This window comes from Alosa sapidissima, chromosome 2 (assembly GCF_018492685.1).
Source record: "Alosa sapidissima isolate fAloSap1 chromosome 2, fAloSap1.pri, whole genome shotgun sequence".
NCBI classification, from domain to species: domain Eukaryota; kingdom Metazoa; phylum Chordata; class Actinopteri; order Clupeiformes; family Clupeidae; genus Alosa; species Alosa sapidissima.
In genome coordinates, this window is record NC_055958.1 from 29,702,507 (window position 1) to 29,723,947 (window position 21,441).

The 21,441-nt window shown below is 43.7% G+C and overlaps 2 protein-coding genes across 6 annotated transcripts in view; one reads left to right on the top strand and one right to left on the bottom strand.

Moving 5' to 3' along the window:
* The window catches only part of si:ch211-168k14.2 (phospholipase D1), a 29,979-nt gene extending 26,731 nt beyond the window's left edge, over window positions 1-3,248 (top strand). For 2 of the 5 annotated variants that reach the window (XM_042084442.1, XM_042084443.1), the window contains 4 exons: window positions 554-688; window positions 1,283-1,436; window positions 2,099-2,216; window positions 2,549-3,248. In XM_042084442.1, coding sequence (XP_041940376.1) covers window positions 554-688; window positions 1,283-1,436; window positions 2,099-2,216; window positions 2,549-2,773 — 632 coding nt within the window. In that variant the 3' untranslated portion in view covers window positions 2,774-3,248. Of the gene's footprint in view, window positions 1-553; window positions 689-1,277; window positions 1,437-2,098; window positions 2,217-2,548 lie in introns of those variants that run through there. The other 3 variants (XR_006030196.1, XM_042084444.1, XR_006030195.1) reach the window with 2 other exon arrangements.
* A 157-nt stretch (window positions 3,249-3,405) lies between these two features.
* nalcn (sodium leak channel, non-selective) overlaps window positions 3,406-21,441 on the bottom strand; it is a 125,332-nt gene continuing 107,296 nt past the window's right edge. Inside the window, exons 21-33 of the mRNA XM_042078367.1 lie at window positions 19,459-19,563; window positions 19,243-19,317; window positions 18,918-19,037; window positions 18,707-18,787; window positions 18,231-18,367; window positions 17,490-17,583; window positions 16,617-16,749; window positions 16,147-16,262; window positions 14,967-15,124; window positions 7,195-7,345; window positions 6,448-6,594; window positions 5,533-5,653; window positions 3,406-4,351 (exon numbers count right to left, since the gene is read on the bottom strand). Coding sequence (XP_041934301.1) covers window positions 4,212-4,351; window positions 5,533-5,653; window positions 6,448-6,594; window positions 7,195-7,345; window positions 14,967-15,124; window positions 16,147-16,262; window positions 16,617-16,749; window positions 17,490-17,583; window positions 18,231-18,367; window positions 18,707-18,787; window positions 18,918-19,037; window positions 19,243-19,317; window positions 19,459-19,563 — 1,578 coding nt within the window. The 3' untranslated portion in view covers window positions 3,406-4,211. The remainder of the gene's footprint in view (window positions 4,352-5,532; window positions 5,654-6,447; window positions 6,595-7,194; window positions 7,346-14,966; window positions 15,125-16,146; window positions 16,263-16,616; window positions 16,750-17,489; window positions 17,584-18,230; window positions 18,368-18,706; window positions 18,788-18,917; window positions 19,038-19,242; window positions 19,318-19,458; window positions 19,564-21,441) is intronic.

Below are 21,441 nucleotides of genomic sequence, written 5' to 3' on the forward strand. Positions count from 1 at the left end.
CCCAGTCGCCCTGTGTGTGTGTGTGTGTGTGTGTGTGTGTGTGTGTGTGTGTGTGCGTGTGTGTGCGAGTGTGTGTGTGTGTGTGAGTGTGTGCGTGTGTGTGAGTGTGTGCGTGTGTGAGTGTGTGCGTGTGTGTGTTCGTTCCTTACATGCTCTCTGAGCTGGAATAAACTCTGGAGGCTCACCTCTCACTCTTCCCTCACACACACTCTGTCTCACAGCAACACAAGGAAGGGCTCATGAAAGGCAGGGCCTCTCCCTGTGCTTAATTGAGGGTCATTGTTGAATTATTTGAAAAGAAAGAATGGCACTGAAATGATCAAATGACAAGTGTGTATTTTTGGAAGTTCTATTCTTTTAGAATGCACCACACACAGATGTACAGTATGTGAATATATGTCACTTCTGTGTGTGTGTTTGTGTTCATTTTTGAATTCTGAATACTGAATACTTTCCCGTGTGTGAATGCGTGTGTGTGTGTGTGTGTGTGTGTGTGTGTGTGTGTGTTTGCGTGCGTGCGCGTGTGTGTGTGTGTGTGTGTGTGTGTGTGCAGTGTCTGACTGCTGGATCAACTATATCTCCTTCTGTGGTCTTCGCACCCACGCTGACCTGGATGGCAGGCTGGTCACTGAGCTAATCTACGTGCACAGCAAGCTCATGATCGTGGACGACTGCACTGTCATCATAGGTCAGTACAGAACAGCCCCCCCCCCACACACACACACACACATAACCCCATCCAGTAACAGGCCAAATGATGAAAGTGTCAGTACCAGTTACGATTTCTCCAACCCACATATATCACATTAACATACAGAGTTATTGACAAATACAATCCATTGTGGCAAACAATATATCTAAAATGCATCAATACGCAAGGTTCCTTGTGTTGCATTGAATCTGCTCACTAGAGAAATGAGGAGTTGAAATGTCCTAATCTGTCCAGTAGATGGCAATGTTGCACAAGGTAATCGTGCTGGGGCCAGTTGGTGCCAGGTCCTGAAAACGGCCGCAGATGTTTACTGAAGTCCATGAAACAGCAGCTGCCTCCTTCATTAGTCAGGTGTCATTAAAACTCCATTAATCCCCCCTCTTATGGCATTCAACTCAGAGCTGGACTGAAGTGGTCTTTACAGTAGCCCTCCCAGACAGCAAATGGTTGTCAGTGCTAATTGTGAAATGGTGAATATATGCTGTCTGAGCTGTGTGTGTGTGTGTGTGTGTGTGTGTGTGTGTGTGTGTGTGTGCATGCATGCATGTGTCTATGTGTCACCCAGTGTAGGCTCAGCCAACATCAATGACCGCAGCATGCTGGGAAAGCGAGACAGTGAGATGGCCATAGTTGTGGAGGACTCTGAGTTTCAGCCCTCAGTCATGGACGGAGAAACATTCCAGGCGGGCAAGTTTGCTCTGTCCCTCCGAGAGGAGTGCTTCAGGTGGGGAAGGCTCCTTTATGCAGCCCTAGATCTCGTCCTAAAGCTCTTGTGGGCTTTTAGGGCATTTGTCATTTTATGCACACCGTTTATGTACTAAGGCATTATTATATAAGTATATGACTGTATATTAATACACTTACTTTAATTACTCTTCTTAATGAATTTACCGCATGAGTAGGTATGTTTACATGTACAGCATATATAAATAATAATACATTTTATTTGTTACATAGCGCCTTTCAAAGCACCCAAGCTCGCTTTACAGACTAAACACAGTAAAAAAATAAAAATAATAATAATCAGCATAAGACATTTTACACATAAGACAAAATATGCCGGACGAGCAGCGTAGTCGCCAGCGTTCCCGCGACACCAAGGCATAAACAAACAAATAATAAAGACAAACAAGACAAACGATGCCGGACAGAGTGGCGTAGGCTAATTGCCAGCGTACCCGAGACACCTAAATGATAATAACAAATCAATATCAATAACAAACTATAATTTTATACAATTTCAGGTATTTATTATTGACATAATATAATATAACATACTATAACATGAACATACTATATATGTTATATGTAATATAATATAATATAATATAATATAATATAATATAATATAACAAATATATCCTCCCCTGGTTTAATGTTGTCCAGGCTGGTGCTGGGGTTGCTTGGGGACTACAGTGTGGATATCAGTGATCCAGTCTGTGAGAGGTTCTATAAAGAGATATGGATGGTGACGGCAGCCAAGAATGCCAGTGTGTATGACAAGGCAAGCATCTTCTTACACACACACACACACACATTCACTGGAACTTGCAGGGCAGCTATTATTCATAGATCATGACTATAAATACGGTGTGTACTGATTGTATCCTATATACATTGTAATTGTAATTATTAATGTAATTATTTTTTGTAATTAATTGTAAGTATCGTAACATCCATAAAATATGCATTGCATGTCAACCATATCTATCGTGGTGCAAACCTGTGTGTGTGTGTGTGTGTGTGTGTGTGTGTGTGTGTGTGTGTGTGCGCTGTGTGAATGTGTGTGTGTGTGTGTGTGTGTGTGTGTGTGTGCTGTGTGTGTGTTGTGTGCAGGTGTTCCGGTGCCTGCCCACAGATGCAGTGCTGAACTATAAGATCCTGAGGGAGTACATGTCCCGGCCCTGCCTGGCCCACGAAGACCCGCCACTGGCCTGCGATGAGCTCCGCAAGGTCCGCGGCTTCCTGGTGCAGTTCCCCTTCTACTTCCTGTCTGAAGAGAACCTCTTCCCCTCTATCAACTCCAAAGAGGGCATGATGCCCATGGAGCTGTGGACATAGCATCATGGGAAATGTAGTCCTTTGATGGGTTCAGTAATGTTATGTTGCACACTGCCAAAAGAAAAAATCTACATTCATGCCAACACACTGAGACTTTCAAAGAAAGATTTGGAAACACCTTATGTCTACGTTCAATTACATTTTTCCTATAAACCAGGCTATGATACAGACTACTAATATGGCATCATGGAAATTAAACTACCTCTAATCACATTCTACTCAAATGGTCTGCTCTGCAGTGCTGAAGCCTTACATGCCCTTAAAGACCTTTACAATGGACAGTTTCTCTCGATTCACACAGCCAACATAAGCTACCCATTTTCCGTTTATCCTACATCTCTATTTGAAAGCTGTTTCAGAAATAAGCCTTGACCACATGCTGTGTTTGTGATACAGTTGTATCTGTGAAAAAAGATTTTCTGTCAAAATAGTAATTATTTATTGCTCTGTTTTAATTATTGTCTCAGACTAAATTGAAGACTATTACATTTATTTTGAATTTGCATGGCAACTAATTTTCTTTATGTATACCACTTTGGACTATTATAGGTATGTGAATTTAATGCAAAATTGCACTGCATCATCTCAACAAAGAAGACAAACACACCACACATGAGTTACATTTAGCATCTATAAAGCCTTTATTTAAAATCACGTAATTCTAATAAATTCTGATTTCATTTATATAGGTTACTTATAAAATATACTCTTTTCGATGTATATATATAGGACATTACACAACCACACATACACATATAATTCCTTTACATTCATGGCCGTAGCCAGTTTTGAAACTTTCGCTTTTACAGACAGCTCTCTGGATAATATACCCTCTGTAGTATCAAACCCACATATAGAAAGACACAAGAGATTTACAGTAGCAAGACATTTGGCACAATATATGAGGACAAATACACACACACAACACACACACACACAGAAATACGGTCTGAAGTGCTGTATAGCTTTCATGTAGACATAATGACTGGATAATCTGATGAGTTTGCTTTAGCACTAGACCATTGCCACTGACCCCATATACTTCCTGAGGACCTATCTCTTCCACTGAAGAAAAGAACCCCATAGCATGTATATGCCATGTGTAAATACTCCACTCATTACCAATGCAACCTTCTCCTTTCTCACCTAAGCACCCCACTCTTCCTCTCCAAAAAAAGCCATAATATTATTCACAAACCATCCAGCCTATTGACACAGTGCTTCGAAGCTCCACAGCCCAACAACTGTATATAACGAAATGAACTGACACTTAAGTGTGTGCGGGCGGCCAGTCAGTGAAAGTCATCTTTTTCTCACATTGTCTGATATGGATTGAAAAGGTGGCAGCTTTGATGGTCGGCCCCTGACCACAGGGTCGTCCATGTGTGTGTCTGGGAGCTGTCTGGTCACGCGCCGAAGGAGTGACGCTCCTCTGCTATCAGTCGATGAGGTCGTCGCCGCTCTCATCGCTCTCCACCGTCAGCTGACGCGTCCACCACTTTTTGACCTCTGACCCCGAGGAGGCCTGGTCGCTCACGGTGTTCATCTTCAGGGTGATGGACCTCATGCTGGTGCGGCCTACAGGGCGAAGGAGAAAGAAGGGGAGGGGGAGATAAGCAGAGACGGGGGCGAGGAGACGAGGAGAAGAGATTGAGGTGGAGATGGAAAGAGGGAGAGGAGGAGGAGGAGGAGGAGGAGGAGAAGAGAAGGGGAGAACAGAGGTGGGGAGAAGAACGTAAAGGAGCAAAGAGGAACGGAGAGGAGGAGAATAAGATAGTGGAAGAGAGGCAGGAGTGAAGAGGAGGAGATGAGAGAATAGAGGAGAGGAGAGGAGGAGAGGGGAGAATAAGATAGTGGAAGAGAGGCAGGAGTGAAGAGGAGGAGATGAGAGAATAGAGGAGAGGAGAGGAGGAGAAGAGAGAACAGGACAGGAGAAGAGAAAACAGGAGAGGAGAAGAGAAAACAGGAGAGGAGATGAGAGGAAGAGAAGAGAGAACAGGAGAGGAGAAGAGAGAACAGGAGAGGAGAAGAGAGAATAGGAGAGGAGATGAGAGGAAGAGAAGAGAGAACAGGAGAGGAGAAGAGAAAACAGGAGAGGAGAAGAGAGAACAGGAGAGGAGATGAGAGGAAGAGAAGAGAGAACAGGAGAGGAGATGAGAGGAAGAGAAGAGAGAACAGGAGAGGAGAAGAGAGAACAGGAGAGGAGATGAGAGGAAGAGAAGAGAGAACAGGAGAGGAGAAGAGAGAACAGGAGAGGAGATGAGAGGAAGAGAAGAGAGAACAGGAGAGGAGAAGAGAGGAGAGGATAGGCAAGAGTGAAGAAGAGGAGAAGAGAGGGAAGCGTGAGGAGAGGAGAGGAGAGAGGGGTTGATGGTACAGGATAGCACCCAGGATAAATAGCTCAGCAGGGGGTGAGGAGGCAAGTGGCTTGTGGGAGTACAGGTTGAAAATAGATAAATTCTCCTTCAGTTTTAGCTAATTCTCTAAGTTTTAAATGTAATAATCTAAAGAAGAAGAAACACCATTTTTGTGTTCTATTCCTAATGATTTTATTTGATATATCTGATTTTGCACTCTATTGTAATATACCTGATTCACATCAATATGAAAAAGTCAAATTGATCATCAATCCTCACACCTTTTACTCCAATAACATTACCAAATGAGCCTGTGCCAGGCTATAACTTAAGCAGTGTTTAGCTTCAGACAGAAATCCTGGATCTGGTTGTGGATGTGTCTCAGGTGGGCCTGAAGCTCACCTGCAGACAGGCGCCACTGCCCCAGCTTTCTCTGGGGGCGAGTCAGGTCGGATGAGTCCTGCCGGTAGCCGCTACGGTCCGACAGTGTGGGGCTGAGAAGCGTCTGCAGACCGCTGTTCTGCTGCGCCAAACACAGGTACGCAGAGGAGTGTGGAGGAACCCAGAACACATAACACGCCACAGAACACACACAGAAGAGGAATAGGCTTAGTATTACGCAACACTCTACATGGAGACGAACATACCAAAACACAAAACCTATGCCCATATCAGATAACATAAACTATCAGGGGCCTATTGCACAAAACTAGGATAAGGGATTAAGCCGGGATATCTTGGTTATCCTGGCTCAATTTATCCGCACTTATCCAGGGTAGGTTTCACCTGGCTTGATGAATCTGTGTCTGCTCATCCTGGCTTACTCGTTGTGCAACCAATTAAGCCTGTACGCTCTTGTTTTGGATTCATTGAGCACAGCTCAGTAACTTATCCCGGATGCCTTAATTCTGCTTTTGTGCAATAGGCCCCAGGAACCTAAACCACAGAACCTGATTTGGAACACAAACCACAGAACATAATCATGGGAGAGTTTCCTCAAATGAATGGATATTTGTATATGGCCACACTCTCATAACTAACACAATATATGGCAGTGCTGCTGTAGGCTAAATGGACAGCGTTGTGCACTGGACAGTGCTATACTATGGGCATTTCTTCTTAGAATAACAGTGATATGTAGCATAAAAGCAAAACCAAGGGGCCAGCGTTTATACCACATTCGAGTCCAAGTGCCCATGGGGAGCCAGAATGGAATTAGACCTCTGCTGTTTGCCGACCCCACCCCATCTCTCTCTCTCTACCTACAAAAAATACACGTTTAAAAAAAAAAAAGAGTTAGCCCAAGCCTGGCCGCACCTCTGGCTGTGAGGGATTGTTGTCCTGGTTGTTGGTGTTGACCTCCTCGCTGGGCAGTGTGGTCTCGATGCTCGGAGGGAAGAACTGACGCAGGTGCTGCTGGCCGTCTCGCAGGCTGTCAATGATGCTGCATGACTGCTGCTGTTTCTGTGGGGACAGGGACACCGCAACCGCACAGAGATACGTAAAACCACAAGATTCAGAAACATCCATTTGTATTAAGCCTGCTGAAGCTAATGTGTATAGTGATATGTAGAGTGCTTTGTCTGTACTGTAAGATTATATTATATGTTTCAAGCTTGAATACATGAGACATGAAAAACTAATGAAAACGTATGGTACATTATAATCAGTATGGAGCTCCAGTGGAATTTTAATTTCATGACGAGAATTCGCGGTCTAACCATTCATGTGCCATTGAAACGGCGTAAATAGGCGATCCATCAGGCCAGCACTATAACTCTGAGCGTGGTAAACAAAATCGGATATTTAAGAACCAAGCCAGATTTTGTTCAAATCTACACACCTATGGCTACTGAAAAATGTAAGGTTCATTTAGCAAATGTTATTTTGAAGTGTTAAAAAACATCGTTGTTTTAGAATTTCTGAACAAAAGTGGTGATAATTAGGGGTGTTGCGATAGCAGTAGTCATATTGAGTACCGGTACATATGCAGATGCATAGTATGTGTGTAACTGGGTATGGAGTGTGTGCTGGTGTGTGTTGACGTGTGTGTGGGTTACTCACAGCCCGGATGCGCTTGAGGCACTTCTTGAGCCACATGCGGATGGTCTGCTTGGCCACCTCTTCCTCGATGGTGTACTCCAGCTGCTCCCGCGCCAGCAGCTCCTCCAGCTGCAAGCTCTTACGGATGTCCACCGAGCGGTACGACAGCATGCTGAAAATCAGACCGTGCGAGAGGACACACACACACACACACAAACACGCAGACACGCAGACACACACACACACACACACACACACACACACACACACAATACACAATACACATACACAATTGATGGAGGATTACCAAAGAGCCAAGGTATGGTAAAATCACTACATCACAAACAGTCAACAATATCTCATATAAACATTATACAGCATTGTACAGTGGGAGGAAAAAGTATTGAATGTGACAACATTTTTTCACAAAGTATGAGGCTATTCGCATGACATTTTCACCAGACATTAATATTAGCTTAGGTAATCCACACACATAAAACTATTCAAACATTAAAGTCCATAAGTAGAGTTATGTGTAATAAAGTGGAATGACAGGAAAAAAGTATTGAACACGCTAAAAAAAAGAAGTACACCAAGACACAGAATAGAATAAACCTAGAGGGGTAATGCTTACACCTAGGGTATCCTTACACTGGATTGAATTGAATTGATTCTGCTGATAATACCTTACAACACTTCCTGAATCTGAAAGACTGAACATTCACATGGACACAGGAATGTTCATAGGCGTCTCAAACTGTATATACAGTAGGTTTGGTTTATAGTTTTGAGGGGGAAACATAATTCACAGAACCTCTATAATTGATTTTCTAAATGTCATACCCTACTGGTAAAAAGTGTAACCAAGTGAACTACACAAGATACATCCGCCATAGTAATTGTAATAGATTGTATTTTTTAATTCAAAAACCAATAACCCACCACATACCAAGCTTGATTAAGTAAAACATTATCGAGTGTGTCTCATGAACCGAGCCTCCATCGAAGCGTTCACAATCAAGTGCTCATGTCTTGTGCGAAAGATGCCATTGTAGAAAATGTAGAAAAGTAGTTGAACATTTTTCCTCATGCTTTATTTTGGAAAGATCTTGTATTGGCGTTTGCATGGTAGGTTGAAGTTTCTGTGTTGTGATCAAGTATGCTGGAGTTGAGATGTACACTGTCTTGAGAATGAGCGGAGAACATGGAAACACCTTCACTACGACATCATCAGCGCCTAACTCAGGTACTTATAAATGGACCATCCTCCTGTGCATGCGCCCCACACTGCAAAGAGCTGACTGACAACTCTTATTGCCCTGAAGAAAAACATCTCCTCGACGTGTGTGTTGTTAGCCAGTGTGGAATTTTCGGATGTGACTGTGGTAGAATTCATCTGTTTGATCACCGGTGGGCGCAAGACCTCAAAGATCACAAGTAATCCAAGAAAGACTTTATATACCTCATGTAACCAGCAGACAACTTGAAATACAGTATCATCCATGAGAATGAGGTTTGCCGGAATAATTACAGTGCTGAAATCTTAACGTGTTGCAACTTGATACGATTGCTTCTTTCGAAAACTAATGAGAAGAGTTCAACAACCACATAATTTAAATAAAGATAAAAGTCGGAAAAGACTGGAGATAAAAGTCGGAAAAAAAATTCCGCTTGTGTTTGGTTGAACAACCAAGGCCATTTCCCTCTCACAAATCACTCATTTGTCAGAGAATCAAAAGGAAGTCAACAGCTGTTGTCACCTCCACCAGAGCCAAGAGTGGAGCCGGTGTGGCAGGTTTTTATCACCAGTGAGTGCAAGAGCTCAAATCCACGATAGACTTTATATACATTTCTTAACAAGCATAAATCTTTAAATACAGTATCAGCCATGAGAACGAGGTTTGCCGGAATAATTACAACGCTGAAATCTTAACGTGTTGCAACTTTATACGATTAGTTCTTTCGAAAACTAATGAGAAGAGTTTGACGACCACAGAATTTAAAGTGTTAAAGTTCGGAAAAGACTAGAGATAAAACTCGGACAAAGACTTTCGGCTTGTGTTTGGTTCAACAACCAAGGCCATTTCCTTTTCACAAATCACTCATTTGCCAGAGGATCAAAAGGAAGTCAACTTATATTTATTTCTGTATGATATACAAAAACATCATGCATTGTAGCAAAGGGTTTCCCACTCCATGTTGACCAATTGAATCTAACATATCCAAGGATAAAAGAACACAAGACCTTCACCACTATCTCACCATGTAAAAGCAGACTAGATCCATGACAATTGTAGAAAATGACTAGTAGTTGAAAACTGTTCATGCTTTATTTTGGAAAGATCTTGTATTGCAACATTGTGCGATAGATGCCATACAAACAAAGAGGGTTTTGATTTGATATGACTTTGTGACCTGAAAAAGAGTTCAGATCTCTCAGTGGTGACTTTGTCTCTGCCATCATTCCTAAACAATGTCACATGAAAACATCTCAAGAATCACAAACAAGAGTTTTGAGTACGTACTGGATAGAAAACAGCATAATCTTTCATCTTTTTTGCTATAGTAAAAGACGGCTACTTTCAATGAAGAAGTGCAGGGAAATTGACAAGCAGTGTAACCGTCTTCAAGTTTCGAAATAAACCGAACAACTATACCACGTAGAGAAACCGGATTGAAAGTGTCCCATGAACCGAGCCTCCATCGAGGCGGCGTTCACAATACTTTCACAAGCCAGTGGTCATTTGTTCTCTCTACAGGCTGGTTGGAGTTGGCTCCTTCTGTCTGGTCGGATAGTCAGTTCTTGTTTGCATTTCGACTGGGTAGGCTGCAGTTGTGTTGGGCTATGAGTGACTTCAAGGGTGCACGCCTCTCTGTGGACTTGAAGTTCTCGACTGCACTTTAGTCAGTTAAGTATGCTGAAAAAAACAGGTTTAGGCTTTTGCCTGGTAGGTTGAAGTTTCTGTGCTGTGATCAAGTAGGCTGGAGTTGAGATGTGCACTGTCTTGAGATTGGGCAGAGAACATGGAAACACCTCCTCTACCTCATCATCGTCAGTGCCTCCCTCAGCTTCTTATAAATGGACCATCCTCCTGTACATGCGTCCCACACTGTGAATAGTCGACTGGCGATTGTTGTTGCCCTGGAGAAAAACTTCTCCCTGAAGTTCATGTTGTTAGCCGGTGTGGAATTTTTAGGTGTGGCTGTTGTCACCTCCACCAGAGGCAAGAGTGGAGCCGGTGTGGCAGGTTTTATCACCAGTGAGCGCAAGAACTTAAAGACCTCAAAGATCACACAACAAACTTGATATACATTTCTTAACAAGTAAAAAACTTGAAATACAGTATAATCCATGAGAATGAGGTTTGCCGGAATAATTACAGTACTGAAATCTTAACGTGTTGATACGATTGCTTCTTTCGAAAACTAATGAGAAGAGTTCAACAACCACGTAATTTAAATAGAGATAAAAGTCGGAAAAGACTGGAGATAAAAGTCGGAAAAAAAATTCCGCTTGTGTTTGGTTTAACAACCAAGGCCATTTCCCTCACAAATCACTCATTTGTCAGAGAATCAAAAGGAAGTCAACAGCTGTTGTCACCTCCACCAGAGCCAAGTGTGGAGCCGGTGTGGCAGGTTTTTATCAACAGTGAGTGCAAGAGCTCAAATCCACGATAGACTTTATATACATTTCTTAACAAGCATAAATCTTTAAATACAGTATCAGCCATGAGAACGAGGTTTGCCGGAATAATTACAACGCTGAAATCTTAACGTGTTGCAACTTTATACGATTAGTTCTTTCGAAAACTAATGAGAAGAGTTTGACGACCACAGAATTTAAAGTGTTAAAGTTCGGAAAAGACTAGAGATAAAACTCGGACAAAGACTTTCGGCTTGTGTTTGGTTCAACAACCAAGGCCATTTCCTTTTCACAAATCACTCATTTGCCAGAGGATCAAAAGGAAGTCAACTTATATTTATTTCTGTATGATATACAAAAACATCATGCATTGTAGCAAAGGGTTTCCCACTCCATGTTGACCAATTGAATCTAACATATCCAAGGATAAAAGAACACAAGACCTTCACCACTATCTCACCATGTAAAAGCAGACTAGATCCATGACAATTGTAGAAAATGACTAGTAGTTGAAAACTGTTCATGCTTTATTTTGGAAAGATCTTGTATTGCAACATTGTGCGATAGATGCCATACAAACAAAGAGGGTTTTGATTTGATATGACTTTGTGACCTGAAAAAGAGTTCAGATCTCTCAGTGGTGACTTTGTCTCTGCCATCATTCCTAAACAATGTCACATGAAAACATCTCAAGAATCACAAACAAGAGTTTTGAGTACGTATTGGATAGAAAACAGCATAATCTTTCATCTTTTTTGCTATAGTAAAAGACGGCTACTTTCAATGAAGAAGTGCAGGGAAATTGACAAGCAGTGTAACCATCTTCAAGTTTCGAAATAAACCGAACAACTATACCACGTAGAGAAACCGGATTGAAAGTGTCCCATGAACCGAGCCTCCATCGAGGCGGCGTTCACAATACTTTCACAAGCCAGTGGTCATTTGTTCTCTCTACAGGCTGGTTGGAGTTGGCTCCTTCTGTCTGGTCGGATAGTCAGTTCTTGTTTGTATTTCGACTGGGTAGGCTGCAGTTGTGTTGGGCTATGAGTGACTTCAAGGGTGCACGCCTCTCTGTGGACTTGAAGTTCTCGACTGCACTTTAGTCAGTTAAGTATGCTGAAAAAAACAGGTTTAGGCTTTTGCCTGGTAGGTTGAAGTTTCTGTGCTGTGATCAAGTAGGCTGGAGTTGAGATGTGCACTGTCTTGAGATTGGGCAGAGAACATGGAAACACCTCCTCTACCTCGTCAGTGCCTCCCTCAGGTTCTTATAAATGGACCATCCTCCTGTACATGCGTCCCACACTGTGAATAGTCGACTGGCGATTGTTGTTGCCCTGGAGAAAAACTTCTCCCTGAAGTTCATGTTGTTAGCCGGTGTGGAATTTTTAGGTGTGGCTGTTGTCACCTACACCAGAGGCAAGAGTGGAGCCGGTGTGGCAGGTTTTATCACCAGTGAGCGCAAGAACTTAAAGACCTCAAAGATCACACAACAAACTTGATATACATTTCTTAACAAGTAAAAAACTTGAAATACAGTATCATCCATGAGAATGAGGTTTGCCGGAATAATTACAGTACTGAAATCTTAACGTGTTGATACGATTGCTTCTTTCGAAAACTAATGAGAAGAGTTCAACAACCACATAATTTAAATAGAGATAAAAGTCGGAAAAGACTGGAGATAAAAGTCGGAAAAAAAATTCCGCTTGTGTTTGGTTTAACAACCAAGGCCATTTCCCTCTCACAAATCACTCATTTGTCAGAGAATCAAAAGGAAGTCAACAGCTGTTGTCACCTCCACCAGAGCCAAGAGTGGAGCCGGTGTGGCAGGTTTTTATCACCAGGGAGTGCAAGAGCTCAAATCCACGATAGACTTTATATACATTTCTTAACAAGCATACATCTTTAAATACAGTATCAGCCATGAGAACGAGGTTTGCCGGAATAATTACAACGCTGAAATCTTAACGTGTTGCAACTTTATACGATTAGTTCTTTCGAAAACTAATGAGAAGAGTTTGACGACCACAGAATTTAAAGTGTTAAAGTTCGGAAAAGACTAGAGATAAAACTCGGACAAAGACTTTCGGCTTGTGTTTGGTTCAACAACCAAGGCCATTTCCTTTTCACAAATCACTCATTTGCCAGAGGATCAAAAGGAAGTCAACTTATATTTATTTCTGTATGATATACAAAAACATCATGCATTGTAGCAAAGGGTTTCCCACTCCATGTTGACCAATTGAATCTAACATATCCAAGGATAAAAGAACACAAGACCTTCACCACTATCTCACCATGTAAAAGCAGACTAGATCCATGACAATTGTAGAAAATGACTAGTAGTTGAAAACTGTTCATGCTTTATTTTGGAAAGATCTTGTATTGCAACATTGTGCGATAGATGCTATACAAACAAAGAGGGTTTTGATTTGATATGACTTTGTGACCTGAAAAAGAGTTCAGATCTCTCAGTGGTGACTTTGTCTCTGCCATCATTCCTAAACAATGTCACATGAAAACATCTCAAGAATCACAAACAAGAGTTTTGAGTACGTATTGGATAGAAAACAGCATAATCTTTCATCTTTTTTGCTATAGTAAAAGACGGCTACTTTCAATGAAGAAGTGCAGGGAAATTGACAAGCAGTGTAACCATCTTCAAGTTTCGAAATAAACCGAACAACTATACCACGTAGAGAAACCGGATTGAAAGTGTCCCATGAACCGAGCCTCCATCGAGGCGGCGTTCACAATACTTTCACAAGCCAGTGGTCATTTGTTCTCTCTACAGGCTGGTTGGAGTTGGCTCCTTCTGTCTGGTCGGATAGTCAGTTCTTGTTTGAATTTCGACTGGGTAGGCTGCAGTTGTGTTGGGCTATGAGTGACTTCAAGGGTGCACGCCTCTCTGTGGACTTGAAGTTCTCGACTGCACTTTAGTCAGTTAAGTATGCTGAAAAAAACAGGTTTAGGCTTTTGCCTGGTAGGTTGAAGTTTCTGTGCTGTGATCAAGTAGGCTGGAGTTGAGATGTGCACTGTCTTGAGATTGGGCAGAGAACATGGAAACACCTCCTCTACCTCGTCAGTGCCTCCCTCAGGTTCTTATAAATGGACCATCCTCCTGTAAATGCGTCCCACACTGTGAATAGTCGACTGGCGATTGTTGTTGCCCTGGAGAAAAACTTCTCCCTGAAGTTCATGTTGTTAGCCGGTGTGGAATTTTTAGGTGTGGCTGTTGTCACCTCCACCAGAGGCAAGAGTGGAGCCGGTGTGGCAGGTTTTATCACCAGTGAGCGCAAGAACTTAAAGACCTCAAAGATCACACAAAATCCACAAAAAACTTGATATACATTTCTTAACAAGTAAAAAACTCGAAATACAGTATCATCCATGAGAATGAGGTTTGCCGGAATAATTACAGTGCTGAAATCTTAACGTGTTGCAACTTGATACGATTGCTTCTTTCGAAAACTAATGAGAAGAGTTCAACAACCACATAATTTAAATAGAGATAAAAGTCGGAAAAGACTGGAGATAAAAGTCGGAAAAAAAATTCCGCTTGTGTTTGGTTTAACAACCAAGGCCATTTCCCTCTCACAAATCACTCATTTGTCAGAGAATCAAAAGGAAGTCAACAGCTGTTGTCACCTCCACCAGAGCCAAGAGTGGAGCCGGTGTGGCAGGTTTTATCACCAGTGAGACTTTATATACATTTCTTAACAAGCATAAAACTTTAAATACAGTATCAGCCATGAGAACGAGGTTTGCTGGAATCATTACAACGCTGACATCTTAATGTGTTGCAATTTGTGTCCCATGAACCGAGCCTCCATCGAGGCGTTTACAATACTTTCACAAGCCAGTGGTAATTTCTTCTCTGTATGTGTGTTTGTGTGTGTGTGTGTGGTGTGTGTGTGTGTGTGTGTGAGCTCTCACACATTTGGTCCAATTTACCTCACTCTCTCTGGCAAGGTAAGACTACTGCAGTTTGCGTTCACTCTTTTTACCATTGTGAGATGGCGCCGGCCAATCTGTGCACACATACAGACTGGACAGACAGATGGAAGTGACACTCCCTCTGCTGGAGGTTGAGTGTAATGAACCTTGTGCTGACCTCATGTGCCTCATGTTCCGGCTCTGTGTTCCTCACCTGAGCACGTCGTGGAAGGTGACGTCCCCTCCGTTGTGCAGACGCTCCATCTCATAGCACATGTGCTTGAAGAGCAGCTTGTCCTTGTCCAGGTCCACCTCCAGCCGGCCTCTCAGCAGACGCAACAGGAACTTCACTCGCGACGTGGGGATCAGTCCCTATGAGAGAGAGAGAGAGAGAGAGAGAGAGAGAGAGAGAGAGAGAGAGAGAGAGAGATAGATAGATAAAGAGGGGAAGATGAGAGTGGGTTTGATGAAACCAGAGACCGCAAGGCTTTATCGTTCTCTTTCACATACAGTATTTAAAAAATACAAGTCTGTCAGCTGAGGACTCAACTATTTTCCTCAACTTCGTTTCAGCATAAGACTACAGCAGGTCATTGATCAGTAACTGGAGTCATGTGTCTGTCTGTCAGCAGGTATGACTGCCACAAGCATATTAACACACACACACATACTGTTACATTTATTCATTTAGCAGGCAGTTTTATCCAAAGAGACTTAATAACATTAAAAATAACATTATTACTATGCAGAACAGACCTTAGGTAAAAATGATATTACACCAACTAAACACACACAAAGCGACATAGAAAAGAAATTATAATTAAGGTGTGCCTGTGAGATTTTAGGTGGCCTCAACCCAGTAAAAGTGAGGGGCGCAGAGACATGATGACAGGTGGGACGCAAATGACCTGGAAATGTAAATATTATACTGTATTGCCTATCAGTGCTCTCAATATGAGTATGATTGCATAATGACAATCAAAAACAGAATATGCTATTCACAAGAATAATTAACTTTCAAAAGGCTGCATCATGATTCATTTTCAAACTTGTGCTATGTGAGGCTACAATGCAAGGTGGCAGGGCTTGGATTTAAACATGGAAACAATTTCATCATAGCTTGCTAGGATAAGCTATGATGGTTGTTTTGGCAGGTTGTAGTGATAAGAATGGATGAAGTAATGGTAAGTGTGAAAGTATATATTAGGCTAGGTGAAAAATATTTTAGATGTGCCAGGCCGACGATTGGGTGTCCCAGGCACACCAGGACACACCCATGGCTACGCCACTGGCACACACACACACACACACACACACACACACACACACACACACACACACACACATACACACACACACATACACCATGTTAACATGCACACATAACCTCTCACCTCCCGCTTGTCATCCACCATGTTCCAGATGATCTGGAAGTGCCGCAGGTCGTTGTAGCTCAGTAGCTGGTCCTCTTCAGTGGAGTAGAAGAGAGAGAAGTTCTCCACAATGATAGCTGCAAGCAAGGGTAGGATTAAAGTGAGACACTCCTGTGGGAGTCACTGTTGTGTGGGTTGTGCTCCTCACACACCACACACACACACACACACACACACACACACACACACAGACAAACACACACACACACACACACACACTAATTTTAACTAATACCAGTCTCCATCTCCTTTCCTCCACTGAGCTGAGGCTGTAATGGGATCCCAATTGTGGGCACTGAACACTAATACCCATCACCAGCCTCGCCCAGGAGAGCACACTTAGACTAAGGAGGACGCTCAGACTGTCCACTTAATGGCCTAACAAGTATGGGAGAGGGATACACGTGGAGGTGATGCAGCGGACGCCTTACCCACGAGCAGGTTGAGCATGATGTAGGCGATGATGACGTAGAAGGAGCAGAAGTAGATGAGCGCGCCGGCGTAGTTGCCACAGTCCGTCTCCCAGTAGCGGAGGCTGTCCGGCGTACAGAACGGAGGCTGCACCTGAGGGAGGGGAGAGAGATACGGCACACACACACACATGCACACACACACACACACACACACACACACACACACACACGCACACACACACACACGCACACACACGCACACACACACACGCACACACACACACGCACACACGCACACACACACACACGCACACACACACACGCACACACACGCACACACACACACGCACACACACACACGCACACACACACACATGCACACACACACGCACACACACACACATGCACACACACACATGCACACACACACACGCACACACACACACACACACACACACACACATGCACACACACACACACACAGAGATACATAGACACACACACTGATATCTCAACAGATGGGACCGTGGTGAACAGGGTGTTCTGCTCTCCAAAACAGACATGCTGAACAAAGATTAATATTGCAAAAAGACCAAATCAGATCAATGCATAATTAAAATTCTAATTTACAATTGTTTCTTTAACCTTTTCAACTGAACTAAGTGTTCTTTTTTGTTTGTTTTGTTTACTGACAGAGATTAAGAATATTAATATCTAAAAAGTGAAACAAAGTTTTCAATAAGCATTTTCCAAATGGACTGTCTCTAACAGTGCTCGTCTGGCTGACCCCCCCCTGTTATGCTCAGTGGAGATGGCATGGAAGAGAGTGTAGCCGGTGAGTGCTTCCTGCCTTGCCTGCACTACTGTGAAGTGAAGTGCTCTCCGCCTTACCATGCAGTCATGCATGATCTTGTTCCAGTCCTCTCCGGTGACGATGCGGAAGAGCACGGTGATGGCCTTGCCTGCCGTGGAGAAGTTTGCGTGCCTGCCATCAAGAGCGAGAGAGATAGCATGCATGTGAGAGAGAGAGAGAGAGAGAGAGAGAGAGAGAGAGAGAGAGAGAGAGAGAGAGAGAGAGAGAGAGAAGGGGGGGGGGGGTAAGAAAAACACCTGCTGTAAGTCACGATAGTGAAGCATTGGGACCAGAACAAAGAGATTAAAAGAAGCGTTGGTAAACCGATTGGCTTTTGGCGTAGGATTGAAGACATGTTGGAATCACACCTCTGGGAGTCACCAATTCTGCTCTGGGTCTGAGGAGCCCATTATTATGCATTATTAACACTCTGGGGGCCTGTTCAACTGTGTGGTGCCATAAATCTCATCTCATATATGCTGTGGTGATACTCCTTAATCAGCTACACCTCTCCCTCTCCCTTCCACCCCCCCCCCCCCCCCCCCCCCCCCTCCCTCTCCCTCTCAGCCACACACACACACACCACATTCACACACTCAAAATACCTGGTCCTGGCCAATTCTACCCACTTGGCAATGTTCACATTTACAAGTGTGGGGACACAGGCACACAAACGCCAATATTGGCAAAAGTGTTGAAATCACACACCACAAATGGAACATACATAACACATAAACACACGCAGACAGACACACACACACACACACACAAACACGCACCTGTTGATGTTCTCTCCATACTTGACGGTGCCGAAGAGCACCACACCGGCGAAAGCGTAGCAGAGCAGCAGGAGGAACATGCCCACGATGATGAAGAAGCTCTTATACATGCTCACCACCACCGTCAGCAGCAGCATCTTCAGAGGTCACCTAGGAGACCAGGCAAACAGGAAACAGTCATGTTCACTTCCTTATGGACAGTGGTTACATCATCATTCACACAGTACATCCACATATCCACATACATTCACATCTATTATATGGATGTAAATGCTGCATCAAAGTCAACTGGAAAAGGCTGGAATGTGGTTATGAATAGAATTGTTTATATTTTTGTTTTACTGTTTGTTATCAGTTCTGGTCAGCAGTAGTGTCAGTAGCGGTTTACCCACAATTATTATGAATTACAATCCTGATTGTTCATGACTGCTGAATGTTTTACAAACTGCTTTACAATCATGCAATGTCTGCAACACCAGCATACTTACATGCTTCCCACAAATAGTGAAGAACCTGAGGACTATCACACATGCACCCATCATGTAGGTATATTCATTCTGGAAGAAGGTAGCAAAGTGATCATTCATTAGCATTACAATGCTTTGGTAAAAAAATATTATGTCACACATCAACTATTCTAAAGTGGTGGCATGTTTGGAGATCCCACCTACAGCCCAGATCACTCACCAGCAATGCGAAGTGGAGGACAATCCATATGAGTCCGAGGGAGGTGACCAGCAGGTCGTATCTGTTTCTGCGGCTCTGCCAGTAGCCGGCTGGGGACATGGCTATCAGCTTCATGGTCACCTGTTGCCATTGTAAGAGCGAATGAATTACCTGTGTTGAGGTGCTTACTTTACTGTAATACTATCTCATATATTATAATGTGAATAAGTCTCCCTTAGGTTTGTCAGAGAGAACAAGGGAATGCTTGAGAGTATTGAAAAGACATGACTAGTGAAACAGTTGCACAGACAGGCCATGGCCATCACTGTAGGCCATGACCACTCACCTCCAACACAAATATTAAGGTGAAGACTACAGACATGGTGGCCAGGGGGAAGGTCACAGGGTCATCCACATCCCACTAAGGCCCATACACAGAAGAGAGGGAATGAGAGAGAGAGAGAGAGAGAGAGAGAGAGAGAGAGAGAGAGAGAGAGGGTATTAAATGAGTAAATAGACTGCTTATTGACAGGGCTTTTGCTGCAGTGGGTGGGACCCTCACCTTGACGGACAGCAGCACAGACTGGGCCAGGACGAGGACGGCGATGCCCCTCTTGAAGAACGGGTGCTGCGTGATGTCGTACATCTTGGCACGGAAGCCGCCGTTCTCTACAGTCAGACAAAGACAAAAAGCAGAAGTGACCAAACTGACCCCTTGCTCTGTCCCATATATCCCCCTTCACCTCAGCACTGTAGTGTATCACAGACTGACCTCTTGCTTTGTCCCATATACCCCCCTTTCACCTCAGCACTGTAATGGTCAGCAGACTGACGGTATACATTCGAGAAACATCCAAGTGCTAAAGCTGAGACTGTGTGTATGACACTGGACTACCAGACAGAGTAAAGCTCCGCTGTACTCCCCAGTCAGTGACACATGGCGAGCTCTTTGTCTTGCCCTGTCCACCTCTCACTCCGGCTGCACAACGGGCCTGGTCACTCATTATGAGATGCCATCTGGGGCGGCACCACCACACAGCCATCGGCCATCGGCCTGCAGCCATTGCTCACGAAGCATCAGGAGAGAATTCCTTTGCGGGGAGAAAGTGCCCGCTAAGGATGGTTGATGAAGTTGTCGGCCATCTTGACAGCCTATTTGTTCATTTCTCTGCCTCCGTCTTACAGTAGAGGAGAGGAAGAGCACGCGTGTGCACTCACCCACCCACACCAGCGCCCACACACCAAGAGCTAATGGGAGTGGAGGAAGAAAGGAGAATAGGGGAAAAGACGGACGGGTATAAAGGTAGAGGAAGCGAGGGACAGAGTGATATGGAACGAAAAGAGAGGGGCTTTAAATTGGACAAAAGAATCAGTGAGCGTGGTGTGCGTGGGTGGGAGAAAGACAGAGAAGAGACAGAGAGAGAGGGGGAGAGGGAGAGAGGGAGAGAGAGAGGGAAGGAGAGAGAGAGAGAGAGAGAGAGAGAGAGAGAGAGAGAGGAGAGAGAGAGAGAGAGAGAGAGAGAGAGAGAGAGAGAGAGAAGAGACAGAGAGAGAGAGAGGGGGGAGAGAGGGGGAGAGGGAGGAAGAGAGAGACAGAGAAAGAGAGGGGGAGAGGGAGAGAGGGAGGAAGAGAGGAGAGACAGAGAGAGAGGGGGAGAGGGAGGGGGAGGGAGAGAGAGACAGAGAAAGTCCTAAAAAGCCAAGAGATGAGTATAAAAACAAGCCCCCTCGTCCAGCTAGTCCTGAGACTCACACATACTAATAGTACAATTAACACAACTAATAGTCAGCCTCAGGACCTTGCCACCCTTTCTCAAACAATTTGGCCTAACCAAATTATAAATGCAGAAAAACAAAATTACTTATAAACTTCAATGTTATTTGGCCCTAAACAGAGAGTACACTGTGACAGACTACCTATCTACAGTCACTGATATCAGACAGAGAAAAACCTTGACCAGGTACAGACTAAGCAATCACAATCTGGCTATCGAGAAAGGCAGACACAGGCAAACCTGGCTGCCCAGAGAAGACAGGCTTTGCACCAACTGCAACCAAGGTGCCATAGAAACAGAGCTTCACTTTTTAGCTGAATGCTGCCAATACATAAAGCTACGAGATCAATTCTTTCCTAAATTAAGAAAAATCACACAGACCTTCAGAACATCAGAACTAAGGATCCAAGTCTAAGAATATTACTAGGAGAGGAACAAAAGAGTGCAAGAGTCGCAGCAAGATATACTGTATAGATGCTTGCCATAGAAAAAGGGAGTGAAGCACACAAAAAAGTCAAACACACACATACACACACACACACACACACACACACACACACACACATAACAAGAATTAACGACAAGAGAAAAACAGCAGGGCTGCTTTTGATTCTAACCCCCCTTTCTTTAATAATCACTGTAGGAGCCTGGACTAATCAAAAGCTAAACAATGAAACCTCTTCATCCCTAACTGAGAAAAAGGCTCCCCTAACACATACAGTACCTGCAGACGTTTTGTGATGAGATGAGAGGGCCTTCAAAAGTCTTTG